Source organism: Hemitrygon akajei, chromosome 21 (assembly GCF_048418815.1).
Source record: "Hemitrygon akajei chromosome 21, sHemAka1.3, whole genome shotgun sequence".
NCBI lineage: Eukaryota > Metazoa > Chordata > Chondrichthyes > Myliobatiformes > Dasyatidae > Hemitrygon > Hemitrygon akajei.
In genome coordinates, this window is record NC_133144.1 from 62,606,415 (window position 1) to 62,624,167 (window position 17,753).

Below are 17,753 nucleotides of genomic sequence, written 5' to 3' on the forward strand. Positions count from 1 at the left end.
AAAAGACATGATTCATTTAATCAGCTTGCATGATTGCTTAAATTTAAGGAAATAGATACTTGGCTATTCTTGATATTTAAACATTTTGACAGTAATATTCTACTAATTGTATTGTCTGCATTCTGCTTTAATCTGCCATTCATCCCTATCTGTTTTCTTATTGATAGTGACTGCACATTTATTTATTTATTTAGCGCTACAGCGTGGTGTAGGCCCTGCGAGCAGTGCCATCCCAGCAACACCACAACCCCAATTAACTTTAACCTAATCACGGGACAATTTACAATGACCAATTAACCTACCCAGAACGTTTTTAGACCATGGGAGAAATCTGGTGGAAATGGCCACGCATTCCACGGAGAGGGCATACAGACAGTCCTTACAGAATGGCACTAGAATTGAACACAAAATGTCCCAAGTTGCAGTAGTGTCGTGCTAACTGCAATGCTACTGTGGTAAAAATAAATGAGCTTATTGTTGAATTCCAAATCAGTTTCTTTGCTTATGTATAAATTAAATTATTTTTTTAAATCTCAAGTATTATCTTTAATACTTGAGCCAGACCGCCCTTCAACAGGTTAGACAGAAATAACCTCTTTCAAACAAGACATTACACAAATGATATTAAAAGAAATTTTCAAATGACTAATTTAAAAAATTGGAGAGCCAACAGCTAATTATAATCAGAGTAAACAGTAGCTTGGTTCTGAAACTCAGCAAGGCATTAAAATAATTTGCACAAATGAAAGCATAATTGCATTGCTGTTAATCTCGTCATCTTTCCTGGGAACAAAATATGGAAAAATATCCAATTATATCCTTCCAAATCTCCATGTCCAAGTATTTAGATGGTCAGGTTGTATGCATTTGTGAATTGAAATAAAAGCAATGGAATGATATGTATGAAATTAAATATGGAGCAGCATATTTCTTTAAAGAAAAATTGAAGCTAGTTATATACTAAGTGAATTGAGAGTGCTGAGATCCTGAATCCAGCCCCATTACTCAGCAGGGTGTCATGTATTGAAATCACACATAATAATGCATTCAGTGCAATTCATTAAAGAATGAACTTTCAAGACCGAGTTATTGACCACCATCACCAAAAATAAATTTGCAGAGTTCAAATTAAAGGCAATGGCTGAATAATGAAAGGGAAGTACAACCAATCATGAGAACTATATTATCTGCAATGGAGAAGTGTAAACAAAACAGCCAATATTAGCTGGTCTCAGTAAATATTTTTATCTTAAAGACAATAACTTATTTGGAAGTGCTAATTTTTCAAAAGGTTAATTACAATTTACATCCCAAAGTTAAAAAAAAGCTTCATAATCCACTTTTTGCAGTTCCTTTGCCCATGTTGTAACTGAGATGTTCCCTCTTTTAAGCTGGCACCTTTGTGTTGAAACAAAGAATAGGCCTCTGTCAAACTCTTAATACATTGAACTAGGAAGGGTCTCAAACTGGGAAATTGAGATGACTCCAATGAGATTACTCCACAAGATTGCAGGTCTTTATCAAGTTTTATACAAGAAAGCTGGTGATAGTCAGTTTATTCATTCAGAGATACAGTGCAGAACAGGCCTTCCAGCCCACCGAGCTAGACCACCCAGCTTCTTAAGGTATTTAATGCTGAGGTTAATGAGAATTGTGAACTCATAAGGGGATTATTCAATATGGAAATTAGGCAAAAAATAAATAGGATAGAATATTAGCTATAATCTTTAATTTGTAGAACATGCTTGAGTGTCTACAACAGGGATGGCCAACCAATGGCGCATGCGCCAAAAGTGACGCAATTGACACTTGTGTGCTATGGAGTTGTGCTTTGTTTGTCCTTTATGAACATTTGCAGTGTTGTACTTTTTCGAAAATTAAGCCTTGTTTTTACATTCAGTTAACCAGCACAGTGCAAATGAAAAGCAGCAAGTGATAGTAAGCGTGAATTCAATAAACAGTGGGAAAATGAGTTCTTATTTGTAGCGGGTCTGTTGTGCATTGTTTGTGAAAACAGTTTCTCACATAATAGAAGAGATTATCTTAATAGACACTATAAAACACAACATCAGACTGAAATAGAAGGAAAACTGAAGCTAGTGCTTGGGTCAGAATTACAGAAAGAATATATGATTAAGAAAAAGGAAGAAATCAAAAGAAGACAAAATATATTTGTTAAAAGTCTCATTAAGTAATGTTTATCTTGTTTTTATATTAAATCAATACATCATGTAAAAATGCTAAATATGTCTATATTAACATATTTTTACAAGAGTTGTATGGCACATCTAAACTTGTGCATGAAAAAATTGACACATGGGATGTAAAAGGTTGACGACCCCGGTCTACAATGTTTCCGCTTTACAGAGGCAGAAAGCTTTAAGGGATTACCAGAAGTTGACCCATGACTACCTTAGATCTGCTTAGATCCTCTCTCATACTAAGCTAATAAGCATTAGATCTATTCACTTTTTTTTTTCCAAAGCAAGAACGTGGTCAGACCAAAGACTTGCAAAACAAAAACCTCTAACTTAACATTGGAAATGCGGTTACCACAATACATACCTTTTACAAAATTAAAAGTTAGGTAGATTTAATTTGGGGGTGGGGTGTGAAGATAACTTTTCAATGAAACTATGCCATACCAGTGACGGAAGACAAATGAATTAAAACACAGTCAGTGGCTACTTTATTAGGTACAGCTGCTGGTTTATGTAAATATCTAATCAGCCAATCATGTGGCAGCAACTTGATACATAAAAGCATGCAGACATGGTCAAGAGGTTCTGTTGTTGTTTAGACCAAACACCAGAATGGGGAAGAAATGTGATCTAAGTGACTTTAACTGTGGAATGATTGTTGGTACCAGATGGGGTGGTTTGAGTATCTCAGACCCTGCTGATCTCTTGGGATTTTCACGCATAACATTGTGTAGAGTTTATAGAGAATGGTGTGAAAAATAACAATCAGTGATCAGCAATTCTGTGGGTGAAAATGCCTTGTTAAAGAAAGAGGTCAGAGGAGAACGGCCAGACAAGTTCAAGCTGACAGGAAGGTGACAGTAACTTAAGTAACCACGTGTTACAACAATGGTGTGCAGAAAAGCTACTCTGAGTGCACAACACATTGAGCCTTGAAGGGGGTGGGCTACAGCAGTAGAAGAACACAAACATAGAGGCAAGTGCATGTACATCTATTGATCTCAGCGTGCTGATCTTAAAATAGACTATACTATTAGCAACCTGCCCTGAAGTTAAAAGTCAAAATGGACTTTACATTAGCTATACTTTAAGGAATAGAATTTAAACACACATCCACAATAGAACTTCCATGCTAAATGTACGATAGCAATTTTACCTTGCCTGCTACTTAGCAATTCCATTCTTCGCATATTCCTGTGAGACCTTTTAGCTGATGTAAATGGTTGTGTTTCATAACTCATGCTTGCAACAGAACCCTGAAGGAATCTGTCTCTCTTGCACTTTAGTGAATTAAATGCACTGTCTAATAATGCTGGGGAACTGGGATATTGAGGCTCCACGCATCTTAAGTCACATTGCTCTCAAGTAAACTGCAAAACTAACTCCTTTAGGCCATTCATTTGTCAAGCACTAACAATAACATAGTAATACAAATCATCAAGACTAAACAAATTCTTGCAACATTCTGATTTATGAGATTGGTTTGTAAGATGTCTACTTCAATGCCAAGGCACAGCAGGTGCCAGTCCAATAATCACATTTTTCCCATGTCTTGGATTCTTATTTTATTTTAGATTTATTTATTAATCACATGTAGATTGAAGAAGAAGAAGAAAGCCCTTAACTCTGAGTGGAGTCATCCAGACAATGTCGTGATGGCTTTTGTTTTAGCAGACTTTCTTGCTTTTTCTTGCGAGGCCGAGTTGTTAGCTCAATGCTCAACCCAGCACGGGTGGAAAGCGTGCAAAGGAGCGCTGGCTGGATTCGAACTCGAGAGCCTTCGCTCCGAAGTCCGGCACTGATGCCACTGTGCCACCAGCCAGCTATATTGAAAGACACAGAGAAATGTGTCGTTTGCAATAACATCCAACACAATCTGAAGACACGCTGAGAGCTGCCCGCAAGTCTCGCTGTACATTCCAGCACCAACATAGCTCGGCAGTACAACACACAGCCAACATACAAGTATAAAATACTGTAGTATTTTATTCATGTTTAATCTATGCCACCATTAAAATCTATTCAACAATAAACATCCTGAGATTTAGAAAATGATCAGGGTGGTGTGGCTTAGCGTCCAGCTTGGAGTCATTTCTGTCCCCTACGCCCATCTTCGGTCAGCAGAGATGAGCTGTTGTGGTCATCTGCCAATTTCGGTGACGTTGGATGGCTTGAGATGACTATTTTACTGAGTGGCTGTATCTTTCCATCTTATATGTTATACAACTATGCTAAATGTAATATTAAATAATGATCGCTGAGTCAAGGTTGTCTGGATAAAAATGCTAATATTGGTAGAAGTTTTGTTACCGTTCCCATTCTGGAAAGTTCTGTAGACACTGTCTCTGAAAAGTTACCAGACCTGTAGGTTCTAAGAGAATAGAAAGAAAAGTAATTAAAATAACAACTCAAAAATAATACATGGAAACAAGTATTCTAATACTTACATTACTTAAGTATGCACATTTTATACTTCTAACATTTACTCCACAGAAAAATTATATAATCATTGGTCAGATTCCCTTTTATAAAGGTACTGGCCCAACGTGTGATTGAGATTTGAAATAATTCTGTAATCTTGATTGCTTAACAAGCTGGCTATTCTTCTTTCTTCTATCTCAAGGAGGAGATATAGGAGCTTGATAGCACCCTCACTGCTGTCAGACATATGAACCAATCACCTCTTTCAAATCCTTCCCAGTATGCTGCCATGCGCTTGAACCCTTCAACTGGTGAATTGGTTTTATTATGTAATGAGGTACAGTGGAAAACTTTGTTTTGTAGGCCATCCATACAGATAATTTAATTCCTGGGTGTTACTATTTCAGAGGATTTGTCCTAGACCCTTACGTGCTGTAAGTGCAATTGTGAAGAAACCACAACAGCACCTCCACTTCCTTGGGGGTCTGTGGAGATTCAGCATAACATCTAAAACTTTGACAAACTTCTATAGATGCGCAGTGGAGAGTATATTGACTGGCTGCATCACAGCCTGGTATGGAAACATCAATGCCTTTGAATGGAAAATCCTACAATACGTAGTGGATTTGGCCAAGTACATTGTGGGTAAAGCCCTCCTAACCATTGAGCACATCTACATGAAATGCTGTCATAGAAAAGCAGCATCCATCAGCAGACATCCCCACAACCCACTCAAGCTCTTTTCTCGCTACTGCCATCATGTAGGAGATACAAGAGCCTCAGGACTCACACCACCAGGCTCAAGAACAGTTACTACCCTTCAACCATCAGGCTCTTGAACAAAAGGGGATAACTACACTCACTTGCCCATCCACTGAGATGTCCTCACAACCAATGATCTCACTTTACAGACTCTTTATCTCATTAACTCATGTTCTCATTATTTATTGCAAATGCAAATATAAATAAGTAGCATAGTTTGTTGCCTTCCATGCTCTACTTGATCTTTCATTGATCCGGTTACAGTTACTATTCCACAGATTTGCTGAGTATGTATGCAGGAAAATTAATCTCAAGGCTGTATATGGTGACCTAAATGTACTTTGACAATAAATTTACTGTTAACTTTGAAAAGCAGTACACAAGGGAAAAGCAATAACAGAATAAAGTTTTAAAGAGAAAGTGCAGTGTTGGCAGACAATAAGGTGGAAGGCCATGATGAGGTGGATTGAAAGATCAAGAATCCATCTTATTGCACAAGAGGTCCATTCAATAGACTTGACGGCAAGATCCTTACATTGTTGAAGTTAGCATTTGTCTTTACACCACTTCAGCTTTGCACTATTCTGTTACTTTAATGTTTATCATTATACTTATTGTTGAATTTATTGTACACTGTTTATTCTGAAAGCTTCATGCAAGCAAGGAATTTTATTGCATCCGTGGTATGAAATAAACAAATCCAAATTTTATAACGTGGTAATTTCCTTAGATAATTCAAAATTACCTTCGGAAATTACAGCCTACTTCATAATGTGATAGCGATAGATCGGAAGATCTAATCCCAGTGAGATCCTGTAATCGCACACACAAAATGCTGGAGGAGCTCAGCAGGTCAGGCAGCATCTATCGGGAGGAATAAAGATTTGACATTTCAGACGGAGGCTCCTCATCAGGATAGTCACGGTTTGAAATTTCAAGTCTATTCCTTTCTACAGATTCTTCATGACCAGCTGAGTTCCTCCAGCATTTTGTGTATGTTACTCTGGATTTCCAGCAGCTGCAAAATCTCTTGTGTTTGTAATCACTGCAGTATGCATTTCAGCATTTACCTGCCCTCTGACTGGTTCCCACTATCACACTTACGTCCTTTTCTCAGCCCATTAGTTTAAAATGTCTTGCTAATACTCAACACCTGCTCCTCTCCACCTCATTTGACCTAACAGATCTTTTTACAGGCACTTGTCTTCCACCTCATTTTTCCCCAACATGCCCCCCCCCCCCCCCCCACCAGCTCTGCATTAGAACACAGAATAATACAGCAGAGGAACCAGCTCTTTAGATTGAACTAAATTTAACTAAACCTCTTTGGCCTGCACATGTACCTCCACTCCCTGCATATTCATTGATCAATCTAAAGGCTACTTAGATGCCACTATCATATCTGCTTCCAACACTCTCAGACTTCAATAAACTTTCAGGTTTCCCTTCAACTGCTCCAGAAGTAACAACCCAAGTTTGTCCATCTCTCCTTATAGTTCATATCCTCTAATCCAGGCAGCATGCTGGTACTATGAACCTCTTGCTTTGAAAGCTGCAAACCTTCTACTACCCCCTCCCCCACCAAATTTGATAGATGAAAGTTAGAGGTGGGGGGGGCTATGCTAGAGGTAAGTTTTTTTTTAAAAAAACACCAAGAATGGTAGGTGCCTGGAATGTGCTGCCAGGGTTGGTGGTAGAAGCAGAAACATTAGGGACATTTCCAAGACTCTTAGATAAGTACATGGATAAAAGAAAAATGAGGGGCTATTTGTGAGGAAATGATTATATTGACTTAGAGTCAGTTAATGGGTCAGCACAACACTGTGGATCAACAAGTCTGTACTGTGCTGTAATGGTCTAAGTTCTAAATTATCTTTTGATTGCTAATTTTTCCCCAGAAATTTCATAAACCTTAATTGATAAATTAACACCTACCTCACAAGTTCACCTAACTACACTCAGATAGGTAACGTGTCTTAAGGAAAAGAATTCAGAACCCCTTCTAACTGATCAAGAGATTTGAATACTCATCCTAACATTTTGATCAATTTTAATCAAAATTAATTTTATAATTGGAAGATGAATATTACAAATTTTTAAAAATCTGACACATTTTGAAAGGATAGTTTCTTGCATAATTTTGGACTCCTTTTACAATACCAATCCTCACAGAGGGATCAGAAGTGGAGAGAATGAGCAATTTCAAGTTCCTGGGTGTCAAAATCTCTGAGGATCTAACCTGATCCCAATATATTGATGTAGTTATAAAGACGGCAAGACAGCAGCTATATTTATTTCATTAGGAATTTGAGGATATCTAGTTTGTCACCTAACACTCAAAAACTTCTACAGATGTACCATGGAGAGCATCTGACAGACACCGGATTGAAAGAAATTGAAAGAAGCTACAGGAAGTTGTAAAGTTAGTCAGCTCCATCTTGGGTATTAGCGCCCATAACATCTAAGTCAAATTCAAGGAGCGGCGCCTCTGAACGGCGGCGTCCATTATTAAGGACACCCATCACCCAGCACATAGCCTCTTCTCATTGTTACCATCAGGAAGGAGGTACTGAATCCTGAAGACACACAATCAACAATTCAGAAACAACTTCTTCCTCTCTGCCATCGGATTCCTAAATGGACATTGAACTCATGAACACTAACTCTTTTCTTTGCCTTTATATCATTTCTGTTTTTGCGCTGTTTTTAATTTAACTATCTAATAAATATATATTTACTGTAACTGACTTTATTTTCTCTAGATTAACATGTATTGCATTGTACTGCTGCTGCTAAATTGACAAATTTCACAACACATGCCAGTGTTATTAAAACAAATTCTGATTCAGTACATTCTCTTTGTTTGCTCTTACATGCTTCCAGTATTGTTCTTCTCCAATCTGGTTGTCCAGAAGCATGATACAAGAGGAATAAGGTGTGTTTTTGGATTAGCGCTCACTATGGTGATGATATTGATTCCTGTTTGCAACCTTTATGTAAAGGCTACGCCTAGAATTTCAAGTACGTAGACCCAAAGGTATGAAACCATTTCATTAATGTATGGCCCTAGAATTTGCCATACCATTACTGTATGATTTCAGATGGTTTGTATATCAGTGATTATATTCCTTGATCTCATTTTATTTGCATAAAATAATTACAAATGTTATTGATTATTCTTAGTAACGTGAACTTACTTTTCTCTGTGACTTTTCTGAAATAGCAGAATAGTGTTTTAAGCTTTTCGGCTTTCTTGAGTGAAGATCCTTCAAACAATCTGAGAAAATAATTAAGGGGATCTTTAATTAAAAGATAAGTAGCTTACAGAATGAAAATAAATAAAGTAAAAAGACTCAACAACATTAATACACTAGATTCCAGTTAACTGGAACATACTGGGACCAGTACCTTTTGGCCCAACTAAACAGCTGCCCCAATTAGCCAAGATTTCATGAAAATAGTTTAAAAGGTATAAAAAGACAAACTGCTGTTTAACTGTAACAAATTATGTATTTAAGTGAAATACACAACAAATTAAAACACTATCAATACAACTACGGTATTATAAACCTATGTATTAGTTCCTAATAGTTATCGACAGAGGAATTCATCCATTGTATGCTGCCATGTTCTTTTGATTGCCTGTAAATGAACAAAATCAGTGCAGACACCTAGTGCATAAAGTTGACTGCCTTCATGCAATGCTTTTGATGATTACATCTTCAAAATCATCATTTTCATTGCAACTTTCAATATGATTGTCGATACCTTCAGATTCTTTGTAGTTCTGAACAAGTTGAAGTAGTGAAATCATTTCATTTTCACTCCCAGCCGTTTCTGGCATCTCCAAATCTGAATGCTTGAAACTGCAGCCAGCAAAACAGTTTCAAATTGTCTTGATGCTAATTTCTTGTTAACTATCAGTGACAAAAATCACTGCTTTTAGAACATAAATGCACACAATTGACACTATTTAAAAAACTGATTTCTCTAAGTATGGTGTAGTGTCTAACAGCCAAACAAGAATACGCAATTGACACTAGTTAGAAACTGTCTGACAAAAGTCTCCTGTCCCAGTTAAACGGCATAGAATCCCAAATAAACTAAGGGAATCCTAACAATTTTCTTGATTAGTTTTTGTTCTTTAAGAGTTATCTGAAAGAAATGGTTGTCCCAATTAACTGAAAGCCACTGTGACTGTCTTGGAATAGCTCAGTTCATATTGCCACCATCAAGCTGGTTAGATAAATGACATTTGCTGCAGCAACCTTGAATATTATAATGAAATGAAACAAGAGAACTGGAACTGTATCAAAAAACTGCACATCAATTATCATCTTATTCTGAAAAGTGTTAGAAACAAGAAAATTCTGAATGAATTGTGCACTTTCATACTTGTTTAAATTTTGTATTAACACCTCACATAGTATACAAAATCCTTGAATATCTTCTAAGGCAGAACCGGAGGAAATGCTAATCTAGCACATGACAAGCAATTCCTCCATCATCCGACTGCACAGCTTATTTAGTTGTTTTCTGCATCATGTCATTGTTCCTGGATATAAATATCACTCTCAGAACCTTTCAAATTACAAGGCTGGGAATTAAATTGCTAAATCTAGGCTGATGCAGTAAAAGCCCTTCAGGCTAGAGATATAATTTCCGAAAGCTGATTCCAATATACAACAGATTTCACTGCCAAACTAAAGTGACATGATGTTTTTCATCAGGAGAGTGAACTGCTGCATGCCTTACGGACAAAGCATTTTCTTTGATAGAACATGGTCTTCAGGACATCTGGGCTTCCTGGTTAATCCTATTCCTATTACTGGTAGGTAACAGAGACAAAACTATTAAAAACTGCTAACTGAATTTTACATTTTCCTTCTGATTATTTAGTAGACATTATATTTTTAAAAGAATAAAATTATTTCCAATTTGCTTACCCACAAATATTTATATCTTTGCTTCTCTCAAAACTCATATACTCCATTCTTTCCATTAAATGTACTGTTGTCCTACATAAGCCATTTTCTAAGAGTAGTTCAAGTAAATTTCACATTTTAGTTATTAATGGAGTTATATATTTATATTAAAAAATCTACTTGAAATATTTTAATGATGCTAATTTGTCAGGTCTAACTTTCAATTTTACAATTCATCTGGAATTCATGAGTAGGTTTCATAGATTGCACTTTGTAGATCTTTTTCAATTGATCAATATTTTATACTTTTAAATTCCTCAATATATATTAAAATTCCACTTTGGGGATGCAGCCTGTTGCCCACATCTACTTTTCTTCGCAGTAGCAAACATTTGGGAATGCAATTATACTGCCATTTCTCTGTCAACTCAGAACAGTTTACATTTGAGAAAAGCAGGACACAAAAGTTAATTCAACTCCAAAATGCATTTCATAAAATTCCTGAGAGAGGGCCTGCATATTTCAATCTTTGAAATCTGACACTGTGAAACTGCAGCTGGGATATTTTTGTATTCACTTACACACAGGTCCTTCTATGTTGAGAATGTACTTGCTGTCTGTCGTCTCTACAAATATTCCATAACTCAAAAGTAGACTGAAATTTCTATGCAACACAGAAGGGCTTATTACAGTGCCGTATTTCTATATAAAAATAAAATCCATTTTATAAAAACCTCTGATGGAAAACTGTGCTTTGCTTTTTGTCTTCCTCTCCTCTGCTTCTGAAGTTGCAGAATCTGAATGAAAGATTATTTGCAAAGCAATGCATCTCCACACCTCTTCCTTTGTTAATCTTGTACATGTACTTATTGGGTGCCCACCATGGGCAAACAATTATCATTTACCCCAGAACACAGTGATTGATCCTGATAAGAAGTACTACCCCTGCAGAACCAAGATCACATCACAAAAAGACAAATTCAATGATTTGAAACGTGCTTCTTAAATATGATATTTTCCTAGTTAAAACAAAATCTCTGATGAATTTTCTTTCTTCTGAAAGTCTAGGTGATAACATTAAAAGTAATTATGTACTGATACAAATAAAAGTAGCAAGGGACATTAAAACAAGCTCTTAATGAGATGTTATCAAAATAATACAGCAGGTTTTCATTGATTATTAAAAGAAAAGACTAGTATTAGTGGTCCACCAGGTTGCTGTTCTACGACATTTTTTGTAAGGCTTGGTTCTGATACTATTAACATAGTTTAGGATCTCAGCATGAGAGATGGGACAACACTGAACTCTAGTTCTTGTTCATGTTCTTGTTCATATTAAATGTTTTTGAAAACAAATTACAACACCCTCCACCCTAACCAAGCAGAGTCCAAACACCTTTGTGAATGTTGAATGTTGCTTTGGTGGAAGCACTAAGGTACTTGTGCTGTGCAGCCTGTGTGGGCAGTCAAATTCACCAAGTCCTGCCCACGCCTCTTCAACATTCTGCCACGTGCCTATAGATGCAGTACTCAAGCTGAGTTTCGGTACTTTTACCCAGATGCTAACTAAGTTTGCGTGAATCATATTACAATGACAGTGGTGTATATTTACTACATAAAAACATCCCCATTTAACAAAAAAAATCTTCATTTGAACATTCTGACGTAACCATTGTCTGTTTGTGGTCACACTCCCGTCTTCACTCCCACTGCAGGAAATGGGAGACTAGTAGGACATAAAGTACTACAATTTCACACTACTTACAATGAGGAATCTACCAGCCATAGAATTATAAAACATAGGAACATGCCCTTTTGCCCAACTAGTCCATGATGGCCAAGATTCCCATCTGAGCTAGTCCCATTTACCAGTGTTTGGCCCATAACCTCCTTTCCTGTTTGTGCACCTGTCCAAGTGCCTTTTAAAGTTGTTAATGTACCTGCCTCTGTGAATATTTTGCACACATATCATTAAAATTAAATACTCAAAAAGATTTGTTTTAAGAATTAGGCCATTTGGCCCATCACGTCTGCTCTGCCATTCGATCATGGCTGATTTATTATGTCTCAGCTCCATTCTCTTCTCTTCTCCCAGTAACCTTTGACACCCTTACTAATCAAGAACCTACCAACATCTAAATATACTCAATGACTTGACCTCTACATCCGTATGTGGTAACAAACTGTGCAATTATCATGTTCTAACTTCATTAAACATTTGTAAGACTGCATCTGAAGTACCATGTGTAGTTCTGGTCAAGAGACTGTAGAATGGATGTGATTGCATCAGGGCGTATTCAAGGAAATCTCACCAGGATGTTGCTCAGTTTGGGGTATTTCAGTTATGAAGGAACACTGGAGCCAATGACCTGACAGTAACATGAAGGGGATCATTAGAGTAGACAGTAAGGGGGGGTGACTAAGGCAATACAGCATACAATGCCAATAAAAAGCATTTACCCGCTTGGAAGTTTTCATGTTTTACAACATTGAATCACAGTGGATTTAACTTGTTTTTTTGTCACTGATCAACAGAAAAAGACTCATGTCAAAGTAAAATCAGATCTCTACAAAGTGATCTAAATTAATTAATTGTTTTCCAGCAAGATAATGAACCCAAGCACAAGGCCAAAGCTTCCAGGAATAACTTAAAAACAACAAAGTTAATGTCATGGAGAGGCCAAGTCAGAGTCCAGACCTCAATCCAATTGAGAATTTATGGCTGGAGTTGAAAAGGGCTGTTCACTCGCAATTCCTATGCAATCTGACAGAGCTTGAGCAGCTTTGTAAAGAAGAATGGGGAAAAATCAGTGTTCAAATGTGCAAAGTTGATAGAGACCTATCTACACAAACTCGAGGCCATAATGGTTGCCAGTTGTGCATCTACTAAATACTGACTTGAAGGTAGATTAATAACTAATTAATCTACCTGTTGTGTCTTTGGACTATACAGGAAATCGGAGGACCTGGACTAACCCACATATTCCATAGGGAGGATGTACAAAGACTCCTTACAGCACGGTGACAGAACTGAACTTCAAAATTCCCTCTGCTGTAATAGCTTCGTGATAACCGCTCTGCTACCGCGGCGCCCAGCATTTCCAGCACTTGCTAGTTTTATTTCAAATTGCTAAAACCTGGCTAGAATATTTACCACAAAGACAAAAATTTGCTTAGTAAGTAATTAGGGTAACTGTTTAAAAATGTGAAAGCACTTAAAACAATTACTAGGATCATAAATCAAACATGTTATGCCCAACACATTCAAATCTGCGGGTTTCTTTTAAGAAATGGAGTTATTTTTGGAGACACTAATGTCTTTCTGGCACTGCTTTACATCAGAGTACTATACATCTAATTCCATTACCTCAAGAAACACACCATGAAGGCCACCACAGCTTGTCTCTGACCTTTTCACTGTCAGTGTGGAACAGCTGCATCAATGCTAATCAAATATATTCCTTTACTTGGATAATCAGAGTCTGAACTATCCTGATGCAGACAGGACAATGGCATAAAATATACAGCACTGTCAATCATGACTATGAAAAGCAGAAAGCGACGAGAAAGAAACAATAAAATCATTACAATGTCATCATGCAACAATATTTAAGAGATGATATTTGAATCTTTTAGTTATTACTTTTAATTTAGATCTCCATGTTTTAGTAAATGTAAGAAACAGACTGGGGTTTTAGTTCAAAATCATGAACTATATCAGATTATTTACTTAAAGATACAGTGTGAAACAGGACCTTCTGGCCCAAAAAGCCACGCCGCCCAACAACCCGCACATGTAACTCTTGCCTGATCCCAGGACAATTTACAATGACCAATTAATCTGCTAACCGACACAGCTTTGGACTGCTGGAAAAGGCTAAGGGGACCTGAGGCCACTTTTTACACACAGAGGGTGGTGGTGATTGCCAGAGGAAGTGGTAGAGGTGAATACAATTACAATTTGGACAGGTAGATGGATAGGAGCGGTTTAGAAGAACATGTCCCAATTATAGGGAAATGAAACCAGCTCAGTTCATCACCTTGCTCGGCATGGATGAGTTGGGCTGCAAGTCCTAATTCTGTGCTGTATAACTCTGACTCCAACTCAGAATAGTCAGCCTAACACTACCTGTATTTAAACTAATAGGATATATACTGTATCCAGTCAAAAATGGATAGCATGAAACTTTTTTCCAGTTAGATGTACAGCATGGTAACAGGCCCTTTTAGCCCAATGAGCCAGCTCCGCCTAATTACATCCATGTGACCAACTAACCTATATGTAGGAAGCAACTGGAGCACCTGGAGAAAACCTACGCTGTCAGAGGGAGAGAGTACAAACTCCTTACAGGCAGCGGTGGGAATTGAACCAGAGTCACTGGCACGGTAGAGCGTTATGCTAACCATTATGCTACTGTGCCGCCCCAAGGAAATATTTTATAAGATAAAAATCAAGCTCACTTTATTATCTTGAATTTTTTTTTTAAATAACCAGGAGAATTTGCATAAAGTCAGAGAGTATTGTTAACTTTCTTCAGTTTTCAAGCCTCCTCAGATATTACAATTAAATTAACTTGTTCAGCACAAGTGCTGGCATGTCTTCATGGTACAATGTATTGATGTTAATTTTTTTCAGCATGTTTCCACTTAAAATTCACACCTCTAAAGGGGAGGCCTGAATTTATGTATAATTACACATGAGCACTTTCTTGGGCCATTAAATATAAACCACCTAGCAAAAAAAAAAGTGTCTTCGTAGACTCTGATGACAGCTACAGAATAATTGCACCCTTACAAGAAAGGTTTGTTCTCTGGCTGGAGCACATTTATCCGTAAATGCGCAGGGAGCAGCTGCCTAATGAAAGCCAGGAAGCCAAGACGACTATTTTTAAACACTTTGGGGGCCTTCAGTTAGAATTATTTCAAAACATTACTCAGTTATCTTATAACTACATTAGATTAATTGAATTGGTTAATTTACTCTTAAGAATCACCAGATGATTCTCATTACTGCCATAATTTATGTTGTTGACTGTAATGCACCTTTTATAATCATTTTGTAATAGTACATTGAAAATCATTCTAAATACAACATGTTTAATTACCTTTCCTTCAGGCAAACATAAACGGAAATGTCTTATGAATGGAATACTCATACCCATCAGTGTCTCATTCATAACAGAAATGTCTCTTGCCTTTTCTTCAATACTACAAGTAAACTGCAAATCAAACCCACCTTGAACTATTGTTCTTTTAGGCATTAATCGCATCACGAGTTTAATACATTAGAAATTTAAGCAACGAATGTTCTATGTGGTAACTTGTGCTGGTTATGTCGATGAACATGTTCCAAAGTTCAAAGTAAATTTATTATCACAGTACATATGTCACCATATACTATACTGAGAATCGTTTTGTTGCTTTCACAGTAGAGCAAAGAAAGAGAATAGAATATATGAAGAATGACAAAGACTGACAAGCAACCAATGTGAAAAAGAAACGTGCAAATATAAAAGAAACAAACAATAAAAATAAATAAATAATACCGAGATCATGAGGTGTAAAGTCAAAAAGTCATAAAATATAGGAGCAGAATTTGGCCATTTGGCTCATCGAGTTCTATCCACCATTTCATCATGGATGATCCATTTTCCCTCTTAGCCTCAATCTTCTGCTGGCTCTTCTGTAAACCATGCTGGCTCTAATAAAAACATTACGTACAGTTAGACTGCACCAAACAAAGCAACAAACTATTCCACTGCCAGTCCTTTTGCTCACTTCACCTGCTGTATACGGTAAATGAAAATAAAATGTTACTCTAGGAGGACCTCTTTCATGCAACTGCGAGATGCTGCCAACTTCGTGAATGTTATCTTATTAAAAGTAGCCAGACAGCCAAAAGTTTGTTGCTTTAGTCATCTTTACAGCTACAGTTTTAACTGTAACAGATGATAGACCCAGTGAGATCTCATTAGTGATATGCAGATGTCTCATGAATTGTTCCACACCGAGGCTCAAGTAGAACTGATGGATATGGCCTCCTGCTGAAAATCCTTCTCCATCTCCACTTTTTTAAAAAATGAACTAGTTCTTTCAGTGTGTGGCTTTTATTTATTCTACTAGTCATACACCATTTCATGGGAATGCCCCTATTTGGAAGCAGCTGGTTTATGTGCAAACATTTCAGACAGTGAAAAGTATTTCAATTCCCTAAGCAGCACTCTTGAGGACTTGTCAAATGACAAATGATAACACCAACAGTAAAGTGATAGCAACTAAATTAAAGTTTAACACCATGAAACACAACCACAAGAATAAGAATACAAGAAACTAAATCTCTCAAGCCAATCAGCCTACTGTGCCTGTTCTGCCATTCAGTAAGATCATGAATGATGTTCTTACCACAGTGCTTCGCCTGTGTACTTAACCCATATCCCTCAATTGTCCTATTAACTAAAAATTTATGATTTTCTGATTAAATATGCTCAGCTAAGTTACCACAGCTCTTTTAGGAACAGAATTTCCATAGAAATTGCTTATGTCAGTTCTGAAACACCAATTCTTACTTTGTGATAGTGATTCCTAGTCCCAGATATCTCAGCAAAAGAAAATATTCTGCTATTCACTCTGTCAGGTCCTTTCAAGATTACTATTTCATACCTCAGGTGGAACTTTGGCAAGAGCTCAAATACATTACAAATATTGGCCTCCATTACCTATTCCGCTAGTTAATGCCCCAGAAAACATTCAGATTTGTCATTGTTATAGATTTGTTTCCTAAATCCCAAGCCCAATCCTATTTTCTTGAAAAACGATTTCCCCGCCACTGATGTCAGACTAACAGCTACACAGTCCCATTACCTCTCTCCCTCATTGTTTATGTAGCCAATTTATACTTGCAACTATCCAATTTGTGGGAATCATTAAAATGTCTATGGTATTTCCCAAAATTCTTATCAGTGCATTCACCATCTCTTTAATCTATTCCTCAAAATCTTAGTCATTAACTCCAGGGTATTGATTACTTGTCAGTCCAATTAATTATTCCAATGGTAATTATTCATTAATAGTACTTTCTTTGAGCTCATCATTCACATTACACCTGTATTTTGCTACAATTTCCAGGTAGATTCCTGTGATTTCTATGAAACAAAGTATTTAATTTCTTGGCTATTTCATAACTTCCCAATATAACTTTTCCCATTTAGGATATCCCCATTAAGGTTTACTAATGTTTTTCTTTTCACGTATCTGCAGAGATGAAAAAAAAAATTATTGCCGGAATATTTCCACGTTTTTCTTTTCCTTTACCGATGACTTCTTGATCCTCTGCTGAACTCTGAAGTGTTCCCCATTGTCAGAATCAGTGTTATGTCAGTATCACTAACATACAATATGTATTGAAATTCATTGTTTTGTTGCAGCAGTAAAAGGTACTATAAAT

The 17,753-nt window shown here is 36.9% G+C and overlaps 1 protein-coding gene across 2 annotated transcripts in view; it reads right to left on the minus strand.

The window, feature by feature from the left end:
* Positions 1-17,753, minus strand: part of parga (poly (ADP-ribose) glycohydrolase a) — a 165,024-nt gene that overhangs the window by 46,688 nt on the left and 100,583 nt on the right. For both annotated transcript variants that reach the window (XM_073025591.1, XM_073025592.1), the window contains exons 10-11: positions 8,582-8,661; positions 4,512-4,572 (exon numbers count right to left, since the gene is read on the minus strand). In XM_073025591.1, coding sequence (XP_072881692.1) covers positions 4,512-4,572; positions 8,582-8,661 — 141 coding nt within the window. The remainder of the gene's footprint in view (positions 1-4,511; positions 4,573-8,581; positions 8,662-17,753) is intronic.